This window comes from Capricornis sumatraensis, chromosome 18 (assembly GCF_032405125.1).
Source record: "Capricornis sumatraensis isolate serow.1 chromosome 18, serow.2, whole genome shotgun sequence".
In the NCBI taxonomy this organism is placed as follows: Eukaryota; Metazoa; Chordata; class Mammalia; order Artiodactyla; family Bovidae; genus Capricornis; species Capricornis sumatraensis.
The window spans coordinates 42,663,274-42,682,374 of NC_091086.1; the positions used below are offsets into that span (position 1 = coordinate 42,663,274).

Below are 19,101 nucleotides of genomic sequence, written 5' to 3' on the forward strand. Positions count from 1 at the left end.
CAAGTAAACGGGCAGGTAAGATAAGCCCTGTGAGGACTGCCCAGGTGACTATGGCGGCACCTGGCGGGGATAGGGCATCTCATACTCTGCTTCAGAATTAAGGAGTGGGAGGTGAAGCAGGAAGAGTCAAAACGAGTCTCAGAAACTGGCTGGAGTCAGAGGTTGGAGGGCATGTTAGGTACAGGGCAAAGGCAAGGAGGGACCACATCACACATGGATAGAAACTTACACTTCACCAAAAGAACGATGAGTTTTCAGCACGAGAGAGAGAAATCAGTGTTTTAGGACTATCACTGGCCAGAGGGAGGAGAATGGATTTGGGGTCCAGTCGGGGTGGAGAAGAGGAGACAGGGGAGCAGAGAGGAGGATGCTCCATCTAGGGGAGCGCTCAGAGTGGCTGAGTCCAGCCAGGTAACAGCAGAGAGGTCTCGTAGTAGCCAGACTGAACTGCCTTCTGTCAATAACCTTCAGGCAGCTTTGAGGTTCTTATTTAACTAATGGGGATGCGGGGAATCATCAGAGGCAATGTCAGGCATCCTTGTGGATTAGGGAACCAGGCAGGAGCTGTCAGGACACACCCACAGAGACCCATCGTCATCATGTCTTTAAAATAAAATACTAGGAGGAAAAGGAGGGCTGCAAGGTCAAAGGGATTTCAGAGAAGCAGGCTGTTTTGAAAAAACTTGGGAGTTTCTTGGTTGTGTCAGGCAAACTGGGTGAGGTCTTGTGGGGTGACAGAAGTCTCTTTTGGCTCCTCATCAAAGTCCTCCCCCTGGCCCCGGCACCGGCCCCCCCCCCAACACCTCTGCCACCACCACCTGAAGTGGACATAAGGCGGGGCTGCAGCAGGACCACAGGAGGGAAGCAAACAGGCTCACCAAAGTGAGGTGCTCAGTGCCTGGATCCGCCACTTCCGTTAAGCTGAGAGTGGCTGGAAAACCTGAGTAAACCCCCTGATGGGGTTTTCTGAAGCCCTGGGAGCACTGCCCCTTTGAGTTTGCACAGCTTGACTCATCCTGGGCTGTGGGTGTTTCTCAGCGCAGCCAGCTGAGCAACGTGATGTCGGGTGTGGTCTGGACACTTAGGGGCTGGCTTAGCCTCCAGCGTATCCTGTAACCCCTGTTCCCCTCCTTCTCCAAACTCTAAGACCACTATCCTCATTCACCAAGCCTTTGAACAGGGTATAACAGCTATGAGGCAGAGACCCCTGATCTCTGATTAAGGTTTAACTCACCGAGATCAAGCATGGGTCTTCCCACTCTGGTCTCAGGGAGGCCTCCCAAGAACGACCCTCAGATGCACACAGAACAGCCACGCCTTCCCTCCTACCTGCTCACACTGCTTTCCAGGTGGGCAGCTCCATCCATTCAAAAAGCCGATAAAGAGGACGCTGGTTCTACCAGTCCCCGTGTGGCAGTAACAGAACCCGAGGTGTGTGGTTTCTACCCTTGCGCTGTCTCTTCACTACAGGATCTCAAGGGTAAATACTGTGTCCCAAATAGATCCTTATTTATAATCAAAGGCCTTAACCCTACTATTTACACACACGCCCATCCTGTTTTTGTTACTGTTGTACAGATGTTGGTAACTAAGGCCTAGAGTGATACAGCGCTTTTGTGAATTTATATTATTAAGTCAACACACAGTCAGATCTACACCTGTGAGCTTCTAATTCTGTCCAGGACTAAAATCAGCTGTTTTCTGGACTATATGAAAGTGACTCCCATTCCTGCTTTAAAATCCATTTTCCTTTATACATCTTCCTTCCTACCTACCCTACTTTCTCTTTTTTCCTTCTTTCCATCTTTCCTTCCTTCCTAAAATATATATGGGACATTTTCCGGGGTACTTGCCTCTTGAAGCAGAGCCCAGGTTGGGATTTTCTGACTTCTAAGGAGGCCCTTGATTCTCACAGGACCTTCCACCACTGCCGTCCCTGAAGCTGCCTTCCTGATAAGTTGCCTTTTTACTCCCCTCCTCAACCAGGATCTCCTTCCCCACCAAGAGTCCCTTTTCTTTCCCTTTCTTTCTTTTCCTATCAATTCATTTTCTTATCAGAACAGTCACATTCATCAATACTTTCTTTAAATCTGTGATGCACACAATGAAGACTGTTGTAATTAAAATCCTGGCAAATCTGAGGTCCCTGCTGTTTTTAGGGGTCTGTAAATTTCATGTGTGTACAGAATGCTAGTAGGTTGTAATTTAAAACAGGAGGAGAAGGCAATGACAGAGGGTGAGATGGTTGGATGGCATCACGGACTCGATGGACATGAGTTTGAGCAGGCTCCAGGAGTTGGTGGTGGACAGGAAAGCCTGGTGTGCTGCAGTACATGGGGTCGCAGAGTTGGACATGACTGAATGACTGAACTGAACTGAGTACACTATTAGCAATAATAATAAGTAAAGCTACACAACACTGATCATATGCCGGGTTCTGTGGTATTTGAGAAATACAGTTATTCTAATTCTCACAACCTTATAATGCAGTGCTATTATTATCACGATTACCCTATTTTTTTAGATGCAAAAACACCGTCTTGGGAGATCAAGTGATCAGACTGGTCTGAGCTCACGTCACTGATAAGGAATGGAGCTAGATTTTGAAGCCTAGGTGTCTGGTTTCAGAGTCTTTGTTCTTGTCAGATGTGTGATCACACCCCCACCCCCCTCACTGGCCCTGCGTTGGAGCTGTGTTCTGATCTACCTTATAGAGCAATGTGAACAAAGCTATGGGTCGGCAGGGAGGCGTGGAGTGGGTGGGCAGTTCTGTGAGTGACACCTGTATTAGCTCCCTCCCCTATGAAGGTCCCTACGATTATCAATCCCATTCCCGGCTGAGGAACTGCAAAGCTAAGGAACTCGTCCGTGGGAAGCTCGGGTGTTAACCCAGGTAAACTGGCACCAGAGTCCATGTGATTAACCACTGTGCTGGTGCTTTCGTCTCCAGGACAGGAAGGAAAGAGGAACCCCGCTCACACGCGTCATCAGGAGGGGATGTCCTTCTCACCTCTGCCATCCCCTCCACCGCCTTCTGCTTATCCACCTGCAAGATGCCATTCTTTGCCGTGCGGGACACACGCAGCTCGTGCCAGTGGCCCAGGGTGAGGGGCTCTTCACTCCTGTCGAAGGAAGGAAACTGAACATGTGTCAGCATCACTGGCGTTGCAGATAATGTCCACCAATCTGGCTCTGATGAAGTGTGCCAACCTTCAGCACCTTGTCCTGTCCAGCAAAGAGAAGAACCTCATTCCTCCTTGTTAAATACAGCAGGGCTAGTTCCGTTTACTGGACTCCTTCATGGGAGGAGTATCTCACTTATCATTTTACTTATTCCTTATCACAAGTATGAAATGGGGGTAGGATTAGCCTGGTTTTCAAGATGAGGGGGTAAAATATGATCAGAGTTGCATGAAATCTTTGAAGAAGAGAAAACTATACAGGCTACGATGTAAAGCAGATTCCTTGATGTAATGATGTCTGTAGCATTCTTTGAAATGCATAAAAAATAAGATGGATGGATGGGGGAATATAAGAATGAACAGACACATGATAAAGAACTACAGCAGAATGCTAACTGTAGACAGTAGGTGGTGGGTTGCAGGTTTATTGCACAATTCTTTCAACTTTGCTATATGTTTGAAGTGTTTCATAATAAAATATTTGGGAGACAGATTCCACGTTGTCTGATATTGTGAAAAAAATTAAAAGTACTTTAAAAATTCAATTATTAATTCAAGATGGAAGCACTTAAAGTTTAAATGATACTGGTAAGATTTTTACATGTTACATTTTACAGCAAGGTGTGTAAAAAGAGTATAATTATTGCATTTGTGTTTCTAAAGATGTATATATAGTTCCTGGCCTTCTCTGAACCACCCAATTATTCTGTGGTCCTGGATCATCTTTAGAAACCTACCAGGAATACCAATGGGCACAATTACTGAAAGGTCTCCACCCCCTCACTTGATTTTTTGCTCTGCCAAATGCTTTTGCCATTTGTCCTTAGCAATTAGAATTTAATCACCTTGGCTCAATCAATATGCAATAAAGATCTCATTCAGCAGCCCATCTCCATAATAACTAACAGCATCTGAGCCTGTTCTTGTCCTGTAGAGGTCATTCCCTGTCAATACGCTGCCTCCCTCTGCACAGGGATATTGATCGCTGCCATCATGAGCTCATTTCAATTGTCTCGATTTTTGAATCAAGTTCATCATAAATTAGACCACCTTATCCTCTGCCTAAAGTTAAAATGATGTAGCCAACTCCACAGCTTCCTGTAGCTCAGGCTTTCCCTGAATTGTCTTAATGAAGCAGGAAGTCTTGGAAATGGTTTGTAAAATAAACATTTTCCAAAGGGCCGTCTGAAACATTAACCGTGATCGGTGTTGTCAGTTACATTGCAGAGGGGTGGCCCAGGGGAGCAGGTGATGGTTACTCTGAGTTCTTGCCTCTTTTTCATCATACCTAATGCTAAAGATTTTTTTCCCAGGCACCTTTCCTGACAAGCAGGGAAGGAATAACTTATGCTTTAAAAAAAATTTAAATACCTCTTATCAAAAATAGGCACCGAATTAAGAAAGAGAGAAATTCTGGATTTCTAAGGTTCCACATGTCTGTGACTCCTCAGCTGAAGCTGCTACTGCAGATGTGCAGGGGGCAGGAGGCAATTTGTTCAGAAGGACGGCTGATGAGCCACGACCCTCTCCAGCCCCTTCCAGTCATTCCTTATCCAGGAAGAAGGCATTTGAAAGTACAAGGTGATATTCAAGGTGTCGTCTTCCTTTCTTGACTTGACAAATTGTTCTAAGTGAGTTGTTTAGGCTGTTTTGCATAATCATATGTAAATTGAATCAATTAAATACCCACCAAAGTTGTCTTGAAACACAGGATGTTCTTGCATAACCAGAGACACAAAAATATTTGTCCATTCCCCAAGGTGGGAGGTGTTACTGATGTGTAGGAATTCAACCTTAAGGACAAGAATGAACTGTACTTTTAAAGAACTGTTGAAACCTAAGGCAGTAAGCACTTTCCATCAGCCAGGAAAAATGATCAGCAGTTAAGGACAATGCGTGGCTTCCCTTGTGGCTCAGCTGGTAAAGAATCCGCCTGCAATGTGGGAGACCTGGGTTCAATCCCTGGATTGGGAAGATCCCCTGGAGAAGAAAAAAGGCTACTCACTCCAGTATTCTGGCCTAGAGAATTCTAGGGTTGCAAAGAGTCAGGCACAACTAAGCGACTCACTTTCACTTCATGACTGTAACATCTCACAAAGAACTCTTTCTAGAGATGCGTCTAGCAATATGAATTGTGATTGAATACAGCCCGCAATTTCCTTTAAAACAACAACAAAGACTAACCAATTTCCTGCTGCAGGGCACTGTTGAACAAAGCACCCTAGTGAGTTTCAAAAGAGAATTCTTGAAATGTAGGAACAAGAAGCGTCTGTGCATTAGATCAGCAGGCCTCCAGCTGGAAGGTAAAAACTCCCATGGGAGGAACACAGTCAGAAGAGGGAAACATAAACAAATAAGAAAAACACCTGCACCTCCAACTGCAGGCTCTGAGGGATTCACAGAGATCCTGCCACATTCTATGAGAACAATCGATCTGCTGAGTTGACGAACAGTACAAACTAGGTCAGAGGGAAAGTTTTGATAACCCAGAACCAAGTCCACAGACACGAGCAAGCCGTTTAGAAGCACTCAGTTACTCCATGCCACTGAAATCAGTCATCTCACAGCCTTTTTGAGCACACTGGACAGGGAAGGGTCCTTGCAATCACTGGTGATTCTCTGTCGGCTTCTTTATATGAAGAATGGTAAGAGCCGTGCTAAATAACTAGTTGCCATCAAAGAAATAATGCAAGAGGAAAGTTACTGATCGATTGATAATCGATCAGTGATATTTAAGGTGACATCATGTCACACCATGATTATGTGACAGTTATGCATTTATTCGCATGTGAGCATGTATAATAATGCCAGTGTGTTCACTCAAGGCTGGTGAGGAAGTTGGTGTCCCTTTGAAACCCTCTTAATCTAATGGAAATGACTTGGAAATGACCTGGTAAGCTTCTGCCAATAGAACATTTGTGGGAAACAGGGCAGATGAATAATGATTTAACGTTTCTAAGTGAATGTGGCTGTGATACACCCCATTTCCAATGGCCAAAGAGAAAAAGAAAAAAATGTGAGGCCACCAAGGATATTTCTGTTCATTACATTTCTATTGCATGCATGCTACGTCACTTCAGTCTTGTCTGCTCTCTCCAACCCCATGGACTGTAGCCCGACAGGCTCCTCTGTCCATGGGATTTCCCAGGCAAGAACACTGCAGTGTGTTGTCATTTCCTTCTCCAGGGGACCTTCCTGACCCAGGGAACGAACCTGTGTCTCTTAAGTCTTGTGCATTGGCAGGCGGGTTCTTTAGCACTAGCTCCACCTGGTAAATCCTTACTTTTTCAGCTAGTTATGTATTTGCCAAGTGCTCACCAAGTGATGCCCTGAGCAAGGGGCTGATTGACAGTTTATGAAGGTTCTGTTGATTGTGTTGCATGATCTCAGGTGGAGAAGAAGACAGTTTACCCCCATCTGAGGCCAGCCCATTTTCCATAGTTTGAAGCAGAGATTTGCTACCTGCTAGGCAGTTATTTGAGAAAAGGAAATCTTGCCACCAGGAGAGCATGATCTCTAGGAAGCACATCATCTGTATTAATCAGGACAGTTTTCAGAAAAGACAACTGTATACAGAAGACAGGAAGAGAGCCAACTGGTTGAAGACAAACCTTTCTTCCAAGTGGCTACTGAAGGGAGGAGAGCCCCTGACAGTCTCAGCCCTTACCTGAGAACACCAGTCCCAGAGCCACAGTCAAAGCGGAACTCCACGTGGCCCCCTGCCATGTTGATGGACAGGAAGTCTTTGCTGCCCGTGTCATAGCTGTACAGGAGCACACCATCTTCCGAATCCGGCCGAAATGTGATCTCAAATTCCATGAAGGAAAGGTAATGCCGGGGCTCCAGAGGCCAGGGGGTTGCAGCGTAGGACCTCAGAGACTCTCTGAACTGAAGAATGGTCAAGGTGAAAGCTGAAAAAGCAAGTGTGTGGGTCAGAAACCCCTTTGTGCTGGAACTAGCCATCTTCTTTTCCTTCTGGGTATAGAACTCAAGGATATTTCCCAGCTGCTCCGAAGAGAAGTGGGTGGTGTAGCTGAACTCTGGCCAGTGGAATGTGTTTGGGAATAGTACACGGCATTCCAGGTCTGGCCCCTATAGCTTCCTTCCATCCTCCACTCGCTCTTTCTCACCTACTGGCTGGATGTGGGAATCAGTAGAGGATTCTAAGATCCGAGCAGGGCCACTAGAAGGCATCCCTGAATGACCAGAGCCACCCCTCTCCCACTGACCTGCAGCGATGTGAGCTAGGACCAACCTTTAGTATGTGAGGCTCAGAAATACGAAGATGGAATGGAACAGCTCTTCCTTACTCTGACTCACAACACCCTCTTCAAGGTGACAAGAGATTTGAAATTATACAGTGTTAAAAAAACCCTTTTCTCTAGGATGATAGTGTCTTAGGGCCAAATCTGAATCATTGGTAGAAAAGATAAAACTTTTTCATCCCTGCTTGATTTTTTGCAAAACCTTTTTTAAAATTTCCATTATTATTGTGTGTACTTGTGTGTGCATGTGTGTTTGCATGTATGTATAGATATATATGTATATATTAATAATCAGTACAGTGTTGACAGGTAGAACAACTGAGCAGAACAGTACAAAGAAAAAGAAACATCATAGAGTTAATGTTTCTGTGTATGGCTCTCCAAACTGTGAGATATTCTAAGGAGCCTGAGCTGTGAATGCTTCAAACTCTGACACAAACCACGCAAATATAAGCTTTTCAGAGTTATCTGAGGGCCAAGAGGAGCTCACCAAAGCATCAGCCCAGAAACATCATAAAATGAACTTGTCTTTTGGCCAGTTTGCCACTTTGACATCTGAAGACACTTCCACCAGGTTCGAAAAAAAGATTCTCCCATCCCGCTCAACAAAGCAACGTTAATTCCATTAAAATATGTGGAACCTTGCTAAATATGCATTGATGCAAAATTACACCAACATGAATTAACGAGGCAGACAGAAACCGCCATCAATTTGCATCTTTCTCACCTTCTTCACAGTGTCGACCTCGAAAGCCCAGGGGACAGAGGCAAATGTAGGAATCGGCTTTGCTCGCCGTGCAGGTGCCACCATTGATGCATGAGGCTTCATCACAGATTCCACTGCTGCACTCCCCTAAAAACAGAGCGGGAATTACAAAGCTGATTCATCAAGCGAACCTGTCCGAGACTGGCCAGACCGACCACTTGCAATTCTGAACAAATACAGCTCATGCCCTTCTCCTGTTGATCAGTTCCTCTGCACAACTGCAAACCAGCTTTCAGGAGATGTGGACCCTTCCCTTCATTTTAATCTGATTTTGGTTTATTCTTTATGAGAAGCCACACAGATGCTTTAAAACAGGGTGGACACAGTAAATCAAATAATAAACTACCGGACAAATTTATGAACCCTGACAGGGATGACGGAGCCGTTTCTGCTGTAATTCACCTCGCTCTTCTTCCCACAAGAGTGTGTTTTCATGCCTCCAAGGTCAGCAGAGGCTTTATGTTAAAAAGCCTTCTCATTTATGTGGCCTCAATTACCTTAAGTGCTGCCCGCCTTGTTGGCTGAACGCAGAGGTGAGCAAGGTAAGTACAGAGGGAGGTAAGGAGCCTTGTCGAAGCTTATTAACTGCCCGGCTTGTCAACTCCTCTGACAGGAGCAGAGAGGGAGCAGGGGTCAGCAGGGGGTTCCAGAATCCTTCTTTCTCAGCCCCAAGTTACAGTCTCATGAGGGACAGGAAGGTGACCGGAAGTAAAAAGTTCTGAAAGGTTCAACATCAGATGGCTTAGTTCTCTTTACAAATACACATTGGAGACACCCGTAAAAGGTACTCTTGGTCATTTTCAAGTGTAGTCAGCCAGATGAAGTGAAAACAAGCTGACTTTTCCTGGGTTGCTTTCCTTCTGCTTCTCTGCTCTTCCTTTTCTCCTTGTGTATAAGAAAGAACTTAGGCAGATGGGTCACAACCTGGCCCAGAACAACATAGGTGAGTCCAAAGCACGTTTCTCAGGATGCAAGAAAATGGGGTGCATCTGTGGTCGAGCCGTGAGCAGTCCAGCTCGGCATCCCACCGTCTCCGATGCGATGGAGCCTGGAGCTCTCCCCCCGCCCTCATCCCGTCTCCTAACATCACCACCCGCCTGCCGCCGACTTCGCGAGATGAAGAGCCCTGGTGTCATGATTGTGTCATCTCAGCAGGATGAGTCTCTTATCCTTTTCTCATCAGTCATCTGTGTTGGTTGAACTGATCCACTCTTTTCTTCTCCCAAAGCCTCCTCAGGAGGAGGGGGAAGGCTTGGCACACTGTGTACCCAGGAGAGGAGACCAACTTCAGGACCTGATAACACAATTTCATTACAGCCCTTCCAGATGGCGCGCCTCTCCAGCCAGGTGGGAAGTCCAGCTGGGGGTGGGAGGAGGGCACTGCAAGTTCAGAAAGAAGTGATCGTGGGTCTTTTCCTTCAGCCATAGCACTGAGAACATCTCCAGCATCCACAGAGAGGCTGACTTGGCTTTAGGGAGCCAAACTCTCACAGGTCCTCCAGCTCCACCCATCTCCTTGGGCTGGGAGTCTTTTTCAGAGACGCGCTGGTGCCACAGGAGGAAGTGGGCTCCTTGGTTTATCTTAGATATACATGGAAACAATTATTTTACACATTTGCTTTGCAACTATTTTTTATGGGTGGGAGTTGACAGGGAGGGGGCTCGAAAGCCAGCCAGAGATATTTACTTGAAAGCAGTGTTTCAGCAAGACTGTGCTGGCAATGGTGTGCATGGTGGATTGTGAGCACTGAGGCTGGGGAAGAGGGGAAATGCCCACGGGGAGGTAAACCGTGGCTGGAGAGGCTGATGGCAGAGGAAACCGAGAGAAAGGGAACAATCAAAGAGGTACAGGGCAAGGAGGAGTAGCCAGCTCATTCCGGAGGCTGAAGGTGGACGAAGATTCCAGCATAACCTCAAGGCTTCCAGCTTGGAAGATGGAAAGGAGAGAGGCAAGAGGAAAGAAAGAAGGGAGGCTGGGAAGAGGACTGGGCTTCTGAGGAGCGGAGGAGAAGCTGTCTTTTGTTCACTTCAAACATAAGGTGATGGTGGAAGTGTCTGCTGCTGGGCACCAGGGCAAGAAGAGATCCTGCACACAGGTGAGGGCTGGTGGGACAGCAGCCACTTGGGGGTGAGCCTGAAACAAAGAACAGATGGGCTCTTTGACAGAAGACAGGATGGAAGGGCCCCTGGAACTCCCACAGCACCAGGGAAGGGAGAGGAGCCAGCAGAGAAGACAAAGTGAGAACAAAGCACCCAGAGGATCCAGACAAGGTGGGTTCCCAGAAGCTCAGGGACGCATTACTGCAGGTCTTTCAAAATCTCATTTATGCTCATCACTCCTTTGAAAGCATGGTAGTTATTGCACCCACCATTGAAGAATCATGTCTTTAATGCTTTATAAAGAATCATATAGGGACTTGACTGGTGGTTCAGTGGTTAAGAATCCATCTGCCAATCCAGGGTACATGGGTTTGATCCCTGGTCTGGGAATATCCCACATGCCAGGGAGCGACTAAGTCCATGACCCACAACTACTGAGCCTGTGCATCCTGGAGCCTGTGCTCCACAACAAGAGAAGCCACCGCAATGAGAAGGCCGTGCAAGACACCTACAGAGTTGCCCCCATTCACCGCAACTAGAGAAAGCTCACACATAGCAACAGAGACCCAGTGCAGCCAAAAATAAATAAAATTTTAAAATCTCTTTTAAAAAGAAACATACAGCACTATACCAATGAAACTTATATAGTTTTATTTCAATATAAAATTGTTTCTTATCAGGCATACTATTTTCTGCATTTGAACACATCCTTCTGAGAAGAGTTCCATGGACTTTACCAGACTGCCAAAGGGGTCGTGACACACAAAAGGTTAAGAAACCTTGGGTTGTTGAGAAGTAACAATCCTGGCAGCAAGGTCCCAGGAATATAGGGAAGGATGGGTGCAGAGCGGAGATGAACAGGTTAGTTTTAGAGAGAACTCTCAACTCTGAGAGCATGAGGAAGGAGTTGCAAGATCATGCATATAGGCATCAACACATAAAGTAACTGCCACCGACACCTACTATACGGCTGTTCTGTGGGCTTATGCAAGACAATGAAGGGAGGGGCAGGAGAGAGATGAGGTCCTGTGGAGGAAAGAGAGGGCGGAATGGAACACACTAAGCAGATGTGGACAGCGAGCAGCCTCCCTGCCCCTCGTCTCCCACCCAGCCCGATAACGAAGCTTGTCTATTTCCTCTCCTAAAGATCTGACAAGCCTGCCATTCCTCTCACCCTCGATCAAAACCCCTCATCTCTGATCTGAACTGCTGTACAGCCTCCCAGCTGGCCTACATGCACCCCCATGAAGGAAGACCCCTTTCAATAAGCTGTCTGGAGTCAGAGGGTCTTTCCAAAACGCAAACTAGATCATGAGACCCACACCCCCACAAACACATTCCCACTGGGACAGACCATTTCCTCAGCCTGGAACACACTTCCCTCTCATCTCTGCTTTCTAACTCCTACTCTTGCTTGAGATATCAACTTCACATCTTCAGAAATGCTTTCCTTGACCCCCACCCCATAAATCCCCCTATATTAGCATTGCACTTTCCCTTTGTAACACTCCAAATTGTAATTTCACATTGCTCGAGTGATGATTATTTGATTAATTTGGTCCCTCCTCATGGCAGGTACAGGCTTTCCCAGTTGGTGCCAGTGGTAAAAAACCTGCCTGCCAGTGCAGGAGGCATAAGAGACACGGGTTTGATCCCTGGGTCGGGAACATCTCCTGGATGAGGAAATGGCAACCCACTCCAGTATTCTTGCCTGGAGAATCCCACGGACAGAGGAGCCTGGCAGGCTACAGTCCATAGGGTTGCAGAGTTGGACACAACTGAAGCAACTTAGCGCACGCACACACGCACACGCACGCATACACACGCACATGTGCATGGCAAGTACAGGAGGAATGAGCTGGGATCCTATCTTGTTCACTCCTTTATCCTAAGCACCTAGAGTGTGACCAGCACTAAGCAGGAGCTTAAGTATTTATTGAGTGGCAAAAAGAGTAAGAGGGTGATAAACCATCGTGTGACCCATGGCCCCTGCAGACTTCATGAATCTCAAATAATCTGGGGAGTTGGCTGCATGACATGGCAGGGTGTGGGGATCCAAGATGGACTGGAAAAAGTGAGTGGTGGTGGTTTAGGTTGGAGATTTGGGGTGGAAATAATAAAAGAAAACACTGGGCCAAAGTTTGCAAAATTTTGCTGAGATTGCTGACTATTCTAAAATGTGAGTTCAGAGAAAGTCCACTAACTGGAAAAAATTTAACAAAGGCGATGAGGTGGGATGGGTTGAGTAATGAAAGGCCCCCTGGAAATGGGTTTAGTTGGGGGCGGTAGAGGTGGGACAGAGAAAACATTGAGGTTGAAGACAGCAATGCCAAGTTAGACATCAGAGGGAGGAGCCATGACTTGCAACTGTCCTCACCCTCTTCCAGAAGCCTGCATCTCCACCAGCAATTACTGCTGTTTACAAGAGCCCAGTCTCCACTGTGCTGAGACCACCTTAACGTATAGGAACTTGGACTTCAACAGAACACACTCAAAGGGAAGCAAATATGGAGGGTAAGAAAGGATAGCCAGCCCTGTTCTATCATAGAGAAAAAAAACTGGGAAGAAATGAAAAAAGGCCCAATGCCTGCCATTAAGGTTCATATAATAACAAGCCCATAGCTCTGCCCAGGGGAGCCCAGAGCCTGCAAGGTGGACCCTCCTAGCTTATCCACTCAGTGGAGAGGTTGGTATTGTAGAATTTAAAACGTTGTCAGGAATTGGCCCTTGCTCAACTTTGCAACTTCTTAACTTCTTGTCAGATGTTTCTACAGCCCTGAGATCACCAGACCTGTCCTTCAGGGCTATTTCCCTGATAGTTCAATGAAGAAAGAAGGACAACTTATACCCTGTGATTACTGTTATGAATAAACTGAAGCCACATTATTATTATTAATAATAATATTAACAACAGGAAACATTTACAACATATTTACTATGTGCGAAGCTTTATTCTAAGTACTCTATATGCACCATGACTCATCTAGACAAGATACTCTTATAAGGTAGTTATGTTTATAGATGGGGCAAAACTATTCGTTGCTCAGCTGGAGAAAGTAACATAGGGAATAACAAGAGGAGAGTAATCTTTTTCTTTCAAGTAAACTCTACTGTTTGTAGTATCAGTGGTATCACCTTTGTGACCCCATGGACTGTAGCCCATCAGGCTCCTCTGTCCATGGATTCTCCAGGCAAGAGTACTGGAGTGAGTTGCCATTCCCTTTCCCAGGGTATCTTTCCAACCCAGCAATCAAACCTGGGTCTCCTATATTGCAGGCAGACTCTTTACCATCTGAGCCACCAGGGAATCCCAAAGATGGAGTATTGAGTCCCAAACCAGTTAGCTACCTGGATATGATCTACCAAATCCAGGCAACCTACCTTCAGAGTTCAGACCCTTCTACATCACAGGAGACTTCTGACGGGCCTGCTGGTTCCTACACCACCACAGTGGGTGCCGTTACAGTAGTTCTAGTTATTACTGGTGATTGCTTGCTTGACTAAGTGATCAATTGAGGGGAAAAGTAACATAGGGAATAATAAGAAGGAAGTAATCTTTTCCTTTCCAAGTAAACGTGATCGCTTGTAGTTTTAACAATGGTATCACCTTTAGGAGTGAGAAAAGTAGAAGGAAGCAATTTGAAGCCAGTTCAGGAGGCTTTGATGTGGCAGATGTGGCTAAGAGGGCAGACACTGAGCCAGAATTGCTGAGGTCACCATTCATCAGCTTTACCATCTATTAGCTGTGTGACCTTAGGCAAGTTACTTTACTGTTCTGAAGCACCAGCTCTCATCTGTAAACACTGAGGCTAATCATAGCACCTACTGAAGGAATTTTGAGGTTGTTACAGTCGTTCAGTCATGTCCAACTCTTTGTGACCCCATGGACTGCAGCCCACCAGGCTTCCCTGTCCTTCACCATTTCCCAGAGTTGCTCAAACTCAGATCCATTGAGTAGGTGATGCCATCCAACCATTTCATCCTGTGTTGTCCCTTTTTCCTCCTGCCTTCAGTCTTTCCCAGCATCAGGGTCCTCTCTATTGAGTCAGCTTTTTCCATCAGGTGGCCAAAGTATTGGAGCTTCAGCTTCAGCATCAGTCCTTCCAATGAATATTCAAGACTGATTTCCTTTAGGATGGACTGGTTTAATCTCGTTGCAGTCCAAGGGACTCTCAAGAGTCTTCTCCAACACCACAGTTCCAAAGCATCAATTCTTTGGTGCTCAGCCTTCTTTATGGTCCAACTCTCATATCTGTAGATGACTACTGGAAAAACCATATCTTTGATTATATGGACCTTTGTTGGCAAAGTAATGTCTCTCCTTTTTAATATGCTGTCAAGGTTTGTTACAGCTTTTATTTTGAGGAGAATAAAGTTATTCCAAATGGTGGCTATAAGTAGCACGTGCTCAGCTAATCAGCTATAAAACAGGAAACAAAATAAACCAACTGTACCTGGAGTTATGAGTACCAAATAGCTCTGATCCAGGAATGGAGAGAGGGTGGAATAGGATCATAGGTGGAGAAGCGTGTGTGCATGTGTGCTTAGTGGCTCAGGCGTGTCCAACTCTTTGTGACCCAATGGACTACAGCCTGCCAGGCTCCTCTATCCATGGAATTCTCCAGCAAGAATACTGGAGTGGGTTGCCATGCCCTCCTCCAGCGGATCTTCCCAACCCAGGGATCGAACCCAGGTCTCCTGCACTGCAGGTGGATTCTTTACCAGCTGGGCCACCAGCGAAGCCCATGTGGTAAAGCAAATGTAGCCAAATGTGACAGTAGAACCTAGGTGGCAGGTGTGTGATACTCACCATGCACTCTTTCAAAAGAACACCTTGAAGATGGAGAACAGGGAGGCCCAAGAAAAGGACTTGCCATACCTTGCCACGAGAATGTCATATGAGGGTGTGATGCTCAGAGCTGTGGCACCATCTTGGGACTATGAGTGAGGAAAAAGAGAACCACAGACACACCAACCCAGAGATCTGACATTACTGAGTCACTATGAGGCACTGAGCCATGTCCTCCCCAACTTCATAGGTTGAAGCCCTAACTCCCAATGGGACTGTATCTGGAGACACCACCTTTTGGAAGGTAGTTAAGGTTAGATGAAGTCATGTGAGTGAGCCCTACTCCAATCTGACTGGTGGGGAGTCAAGCACAGACGGAAGGCCACATGCGGACACCACGAGAAGATGGCCATCAACAAGCCAAGGAGAGAGGCCTCAGGAGAAACCAAACCTGCCAACATATTGATGCTGAATTTCCAGCCTCCAGAACAGTGAGAAGATGAATTTCTGTTGTCTAAATCGCCTAGTCTGGGGTATTTTGTTACAGCGGCCCGACTAAAACAGTCACTGAACTAACCAACCTTAAAATTATCTATCAGCTGCCTTCAGTTATGGAATAAACGTTCTCATTGCTTTAAAAGCAATCTTAGGTTTTTCAACACATGGTTCTGGAATAACTGGGCAATCACACACACAAAAAATGAATCTAGACACAGACCTTACAAACTTCACAAAAATTAACTCAAATGGATCACAGACCTAAATGTAAACATTAAATTATAAAACTCACAGAAGACAACATGGGTGAAAACCTAGATGTCCTTGGGTAAGGTGATGGCTTTTTAGATATAACACCAAAGGCACAATCTGTGACAGAAATAATTGATAAGATAAACTTCATTAAAATTAAAAACTTCTTCTCTCTGAAAGACAATGTCAAGGGACTGAGAAGGCAAACCAGACTGGAAGAAAATATGTGCGAAAAACGCATCTGATGAAGAACTGTATCCAAAATATATAAAGAACTCTTAAAACTCAGTAATAAAATAAACAACCCAATTAAAAACGGACCAATCATTAAAGTGTATACAAATAGTAATACTGGAGAGAGTGTGGAGAAAAGGGAACCCTCCTTCACTACTGGTGGGAATGTGAATTGGTGCAGTTACTATGGAAAACAGTATAGAGGTTCTTCGAAAAACTGAAAATAGAGCTACCGTATGACTGAGTAATCCCACTCTTGGGCATATACCTGGACAAAACTATAATCCAAAAAGATACATGAATTCCTCTGTTCATAGCAGCACCATTTACAAAAGCTAAGACATAGAAACACCCAAAATGTCCAAAGGCCGATGAATAGATAAAGAAGATGTGGCATGCATAAATACAGTGGAATACTGCTCAGTCATAAAAGGAATGAAGTTCGGTCATCTGAAGCAACATGGATGGACCTAGAGATTATCATACCAAGTGAAGTGAGTCAGACCGAGAAAGACAAATACCATATGATATCACTGATATGTGGATTCTAAGACACAAAACAATGAACTTATCTAGAAAACAGAAGCAGATTCACAGACACACAGCACAGACTTGTGGTTGCCAAGGAGGAGAGGGGTGGGAGAGGGATGGATTGGGAGTCTGGGATTAACAAATGCAAATTATTGTATATATACATAACAAAATCACCTTGCTGCACACCAGAAACACTCTGATGGGGGATGCTGATATTGGGAGAAGGGGATATACACGTGTGGGGACAAAGGGCATATAGGAAATCTCTGCACCTTCCTGTCAATTGTGCTGTGAACCTTAAACTACTCAATCAGGTCTTAATTTTTAAAAAATAGAAAAAAAATCCACAAACCTAGTTCTGCCCTATTTTGGGTAAATTCTTCAACTTTCACAAGCCCCAGTGCCTTCTTGTATAAAATAAACATCGTAATAATTTCTGCTTCCTAGAGTCAGTGTGAGGAGTAAATGCTGCTGCTGTCGCTTCAGCCGTGTCCAACTCTGTGCGATCCCATAGACGGCAGCCAACCAGGCCCGTCCGTCCCTAGGATTCTCCAGGCAATAACACTGGAGTTGGTTGCCACTTCCTTCTCCAATGAGGAGTAAATGAGAGGGCTACAATAAGGTGTTTGGCACAGTGGTCAAAATCAGAATGTGACTTCTTTTAGAAGCAGACGGTATACAAAAGATCTTTCCACGAACGTTTCCACTGGACTGGATGAAGAAGGGTAGGAGGACTCAACTATCGTTGCCTCGTCATATTGGACCAGACTGCATTTCAGGAAGGAGGCCAAGACGGCAGCAGGACACAACCGAGGGTTCGGAGCACCCGTGGTCTTATTTACCACGTCCTGGTGTTCAGATTCAAAGTCATCAGGTCTGCAGGGCACCAGCCTCACTCGTCAGCTCACCTCCCTCCTGAAGCTCTGTATTAACCATCCGTGACCCAAAGCAGAAAAGCAACGTGCAGGAGCATACCTCCCACTTTCAACCACTTACCCACATCGGCCCCGCTGAGCGCTTTCCCCAGCGGCCAGGGCCTCAGGTCCAATCTCTTCCCGTTAACAGTGAGTGCCTGCACACAGCCTTGAAAGCCTCGGTTTGTCCCTGTTGCTCTCACCAACCAGTAAGCACTGGGAGCGCCACCAAGATAGAGAGGTGTCCGGAAGGTAATTTTACTGTACTGGCCCTTTAAGAAAGATGGAAACCATAACTCACTAAACAAAGTCAAAAGCTAAAACACACCAGATGAGGGACATGATTAAGATGCAATACAGTGCCAGTATGATGATCTCTAGGTCCATCTGTGTTGCTGCAGATGACAGAACTTCATTCATTTTATGGCTGAGTAGTATTCCATACAGAGAAGGCAATGGCACCCCACTCCAGTACTCTTGCCTGGAAAATCCCATGAACGGAGGAGCCTCGTAGGCTGCAGTCCATGGGGTTGCTAAGAATCGGACACGACTGAGCGACTTCACTTTCACTTTTCACTTTCATGCACTGGAGAAGGCAATGACAACCCACTCCAGTATTCTTGCCTGGAAAATCCCATGGACGGAGGAGCCTGGTGGGCTGCCATCTACGGGGTCGCACAGAGTCAGACACGACTGAAGCGACTTAGCAGCAGCTGCAGCAGTATTCCATACAACCACATGGAACCACTACACAGTCCATGGAATTCTCCAGGCCAGAATACTACAGGGTAGACTTTCCCTTTTCCAGGGGATCTTCCCAATCCAGTGATCGAGCCCAGGTGTCTGGCACTGCAGGCAGATTCTTTACTAGCAGAACCAACAGGGAAGCTATATATTACCACATCTTTATCTATTCATCATATATATATGGGTGTATATGGATATCCATACATCCAATTTATGGATTTTATTCCACCCATATTTATCTTTAAGTCATTGTCCTACTGGAAAATCAAACCCACAGTTAGCATTGGAAACTCAGAGAGCTGTGTTTTGAGAAGGGATGACTTTGGAATGCCTCGAAGGGAAACGAAGGTCAGTCAAAGCCAAGAGCAAGCCAACAGGCAGTGTATCATGCTGGGCATCCAAAACAAACTTTCTCCTTCCAGTCCTGACACCAATTTACTGTGTATCTTGGATGGGCCATAGGACTATTCTGTGTCTCAAAAGGTGATAATACTAATTTTGTGTATACATGGGCTAACGTTTATCCTTTTACTATCCTGGTCACCTTTATACTATGTCCTGCAAGAGGCATTTGTGAGAGAGAGGGAAATTGCCAAGACTGAGTTGCAAAATATTTTGAAATTTGCTCATGGATACGTTTTTTTAAAGTCTTATTACAGCTAAGTAGGGACATTTCCAATCTTAGACTAAACCACAATCTGGATTGTAGGTTTTGAGGTTATAAAATACAGAGTTGAACATGAAGTGGGACAAAATTAAAGTGCTCTTGGTTATTTGTTTTTTATTGCAGAAATATCTCATTTGTTTGGATTAAAGGGTA

At 45.6% G+C, this 19,101-nt stretch overlaps 1 protein-coding gene across 1 annotated transcript in view; it reads right to left on the reverse strand.

Moving 5' to 3' along the window:
• Positions 1-19,101, reverse strand: part of EGFLAM (EGF like, fibronectin type III and laminin G domains) — a 189,254-nt gene that overhangs the window by 29,846 nt on the left and 140,307 nt on the right. The window contains exons 13-16 of the mRNA XM_068990556.1: positions 17,617-17,806; positions 8,175-8,300; positions 6,850-7,093; positions 3,011-3,122 (exon numbers count right to left, since the gene is read on the reverse strand). Of these exons, the coding sequence (XP_068846657.1) occupies positions 3,011-3,122; positions 6,850-7,093; positions 8,175-8,300; positions 17,617-17,806 (672 nt within the window). The remainder of the gene's footprint in view (positions 1-3,010; positions 3,123-6,849; positions 7,094-8,174; positions 8,301-17,616; positions 17,807-19,101) is intronic.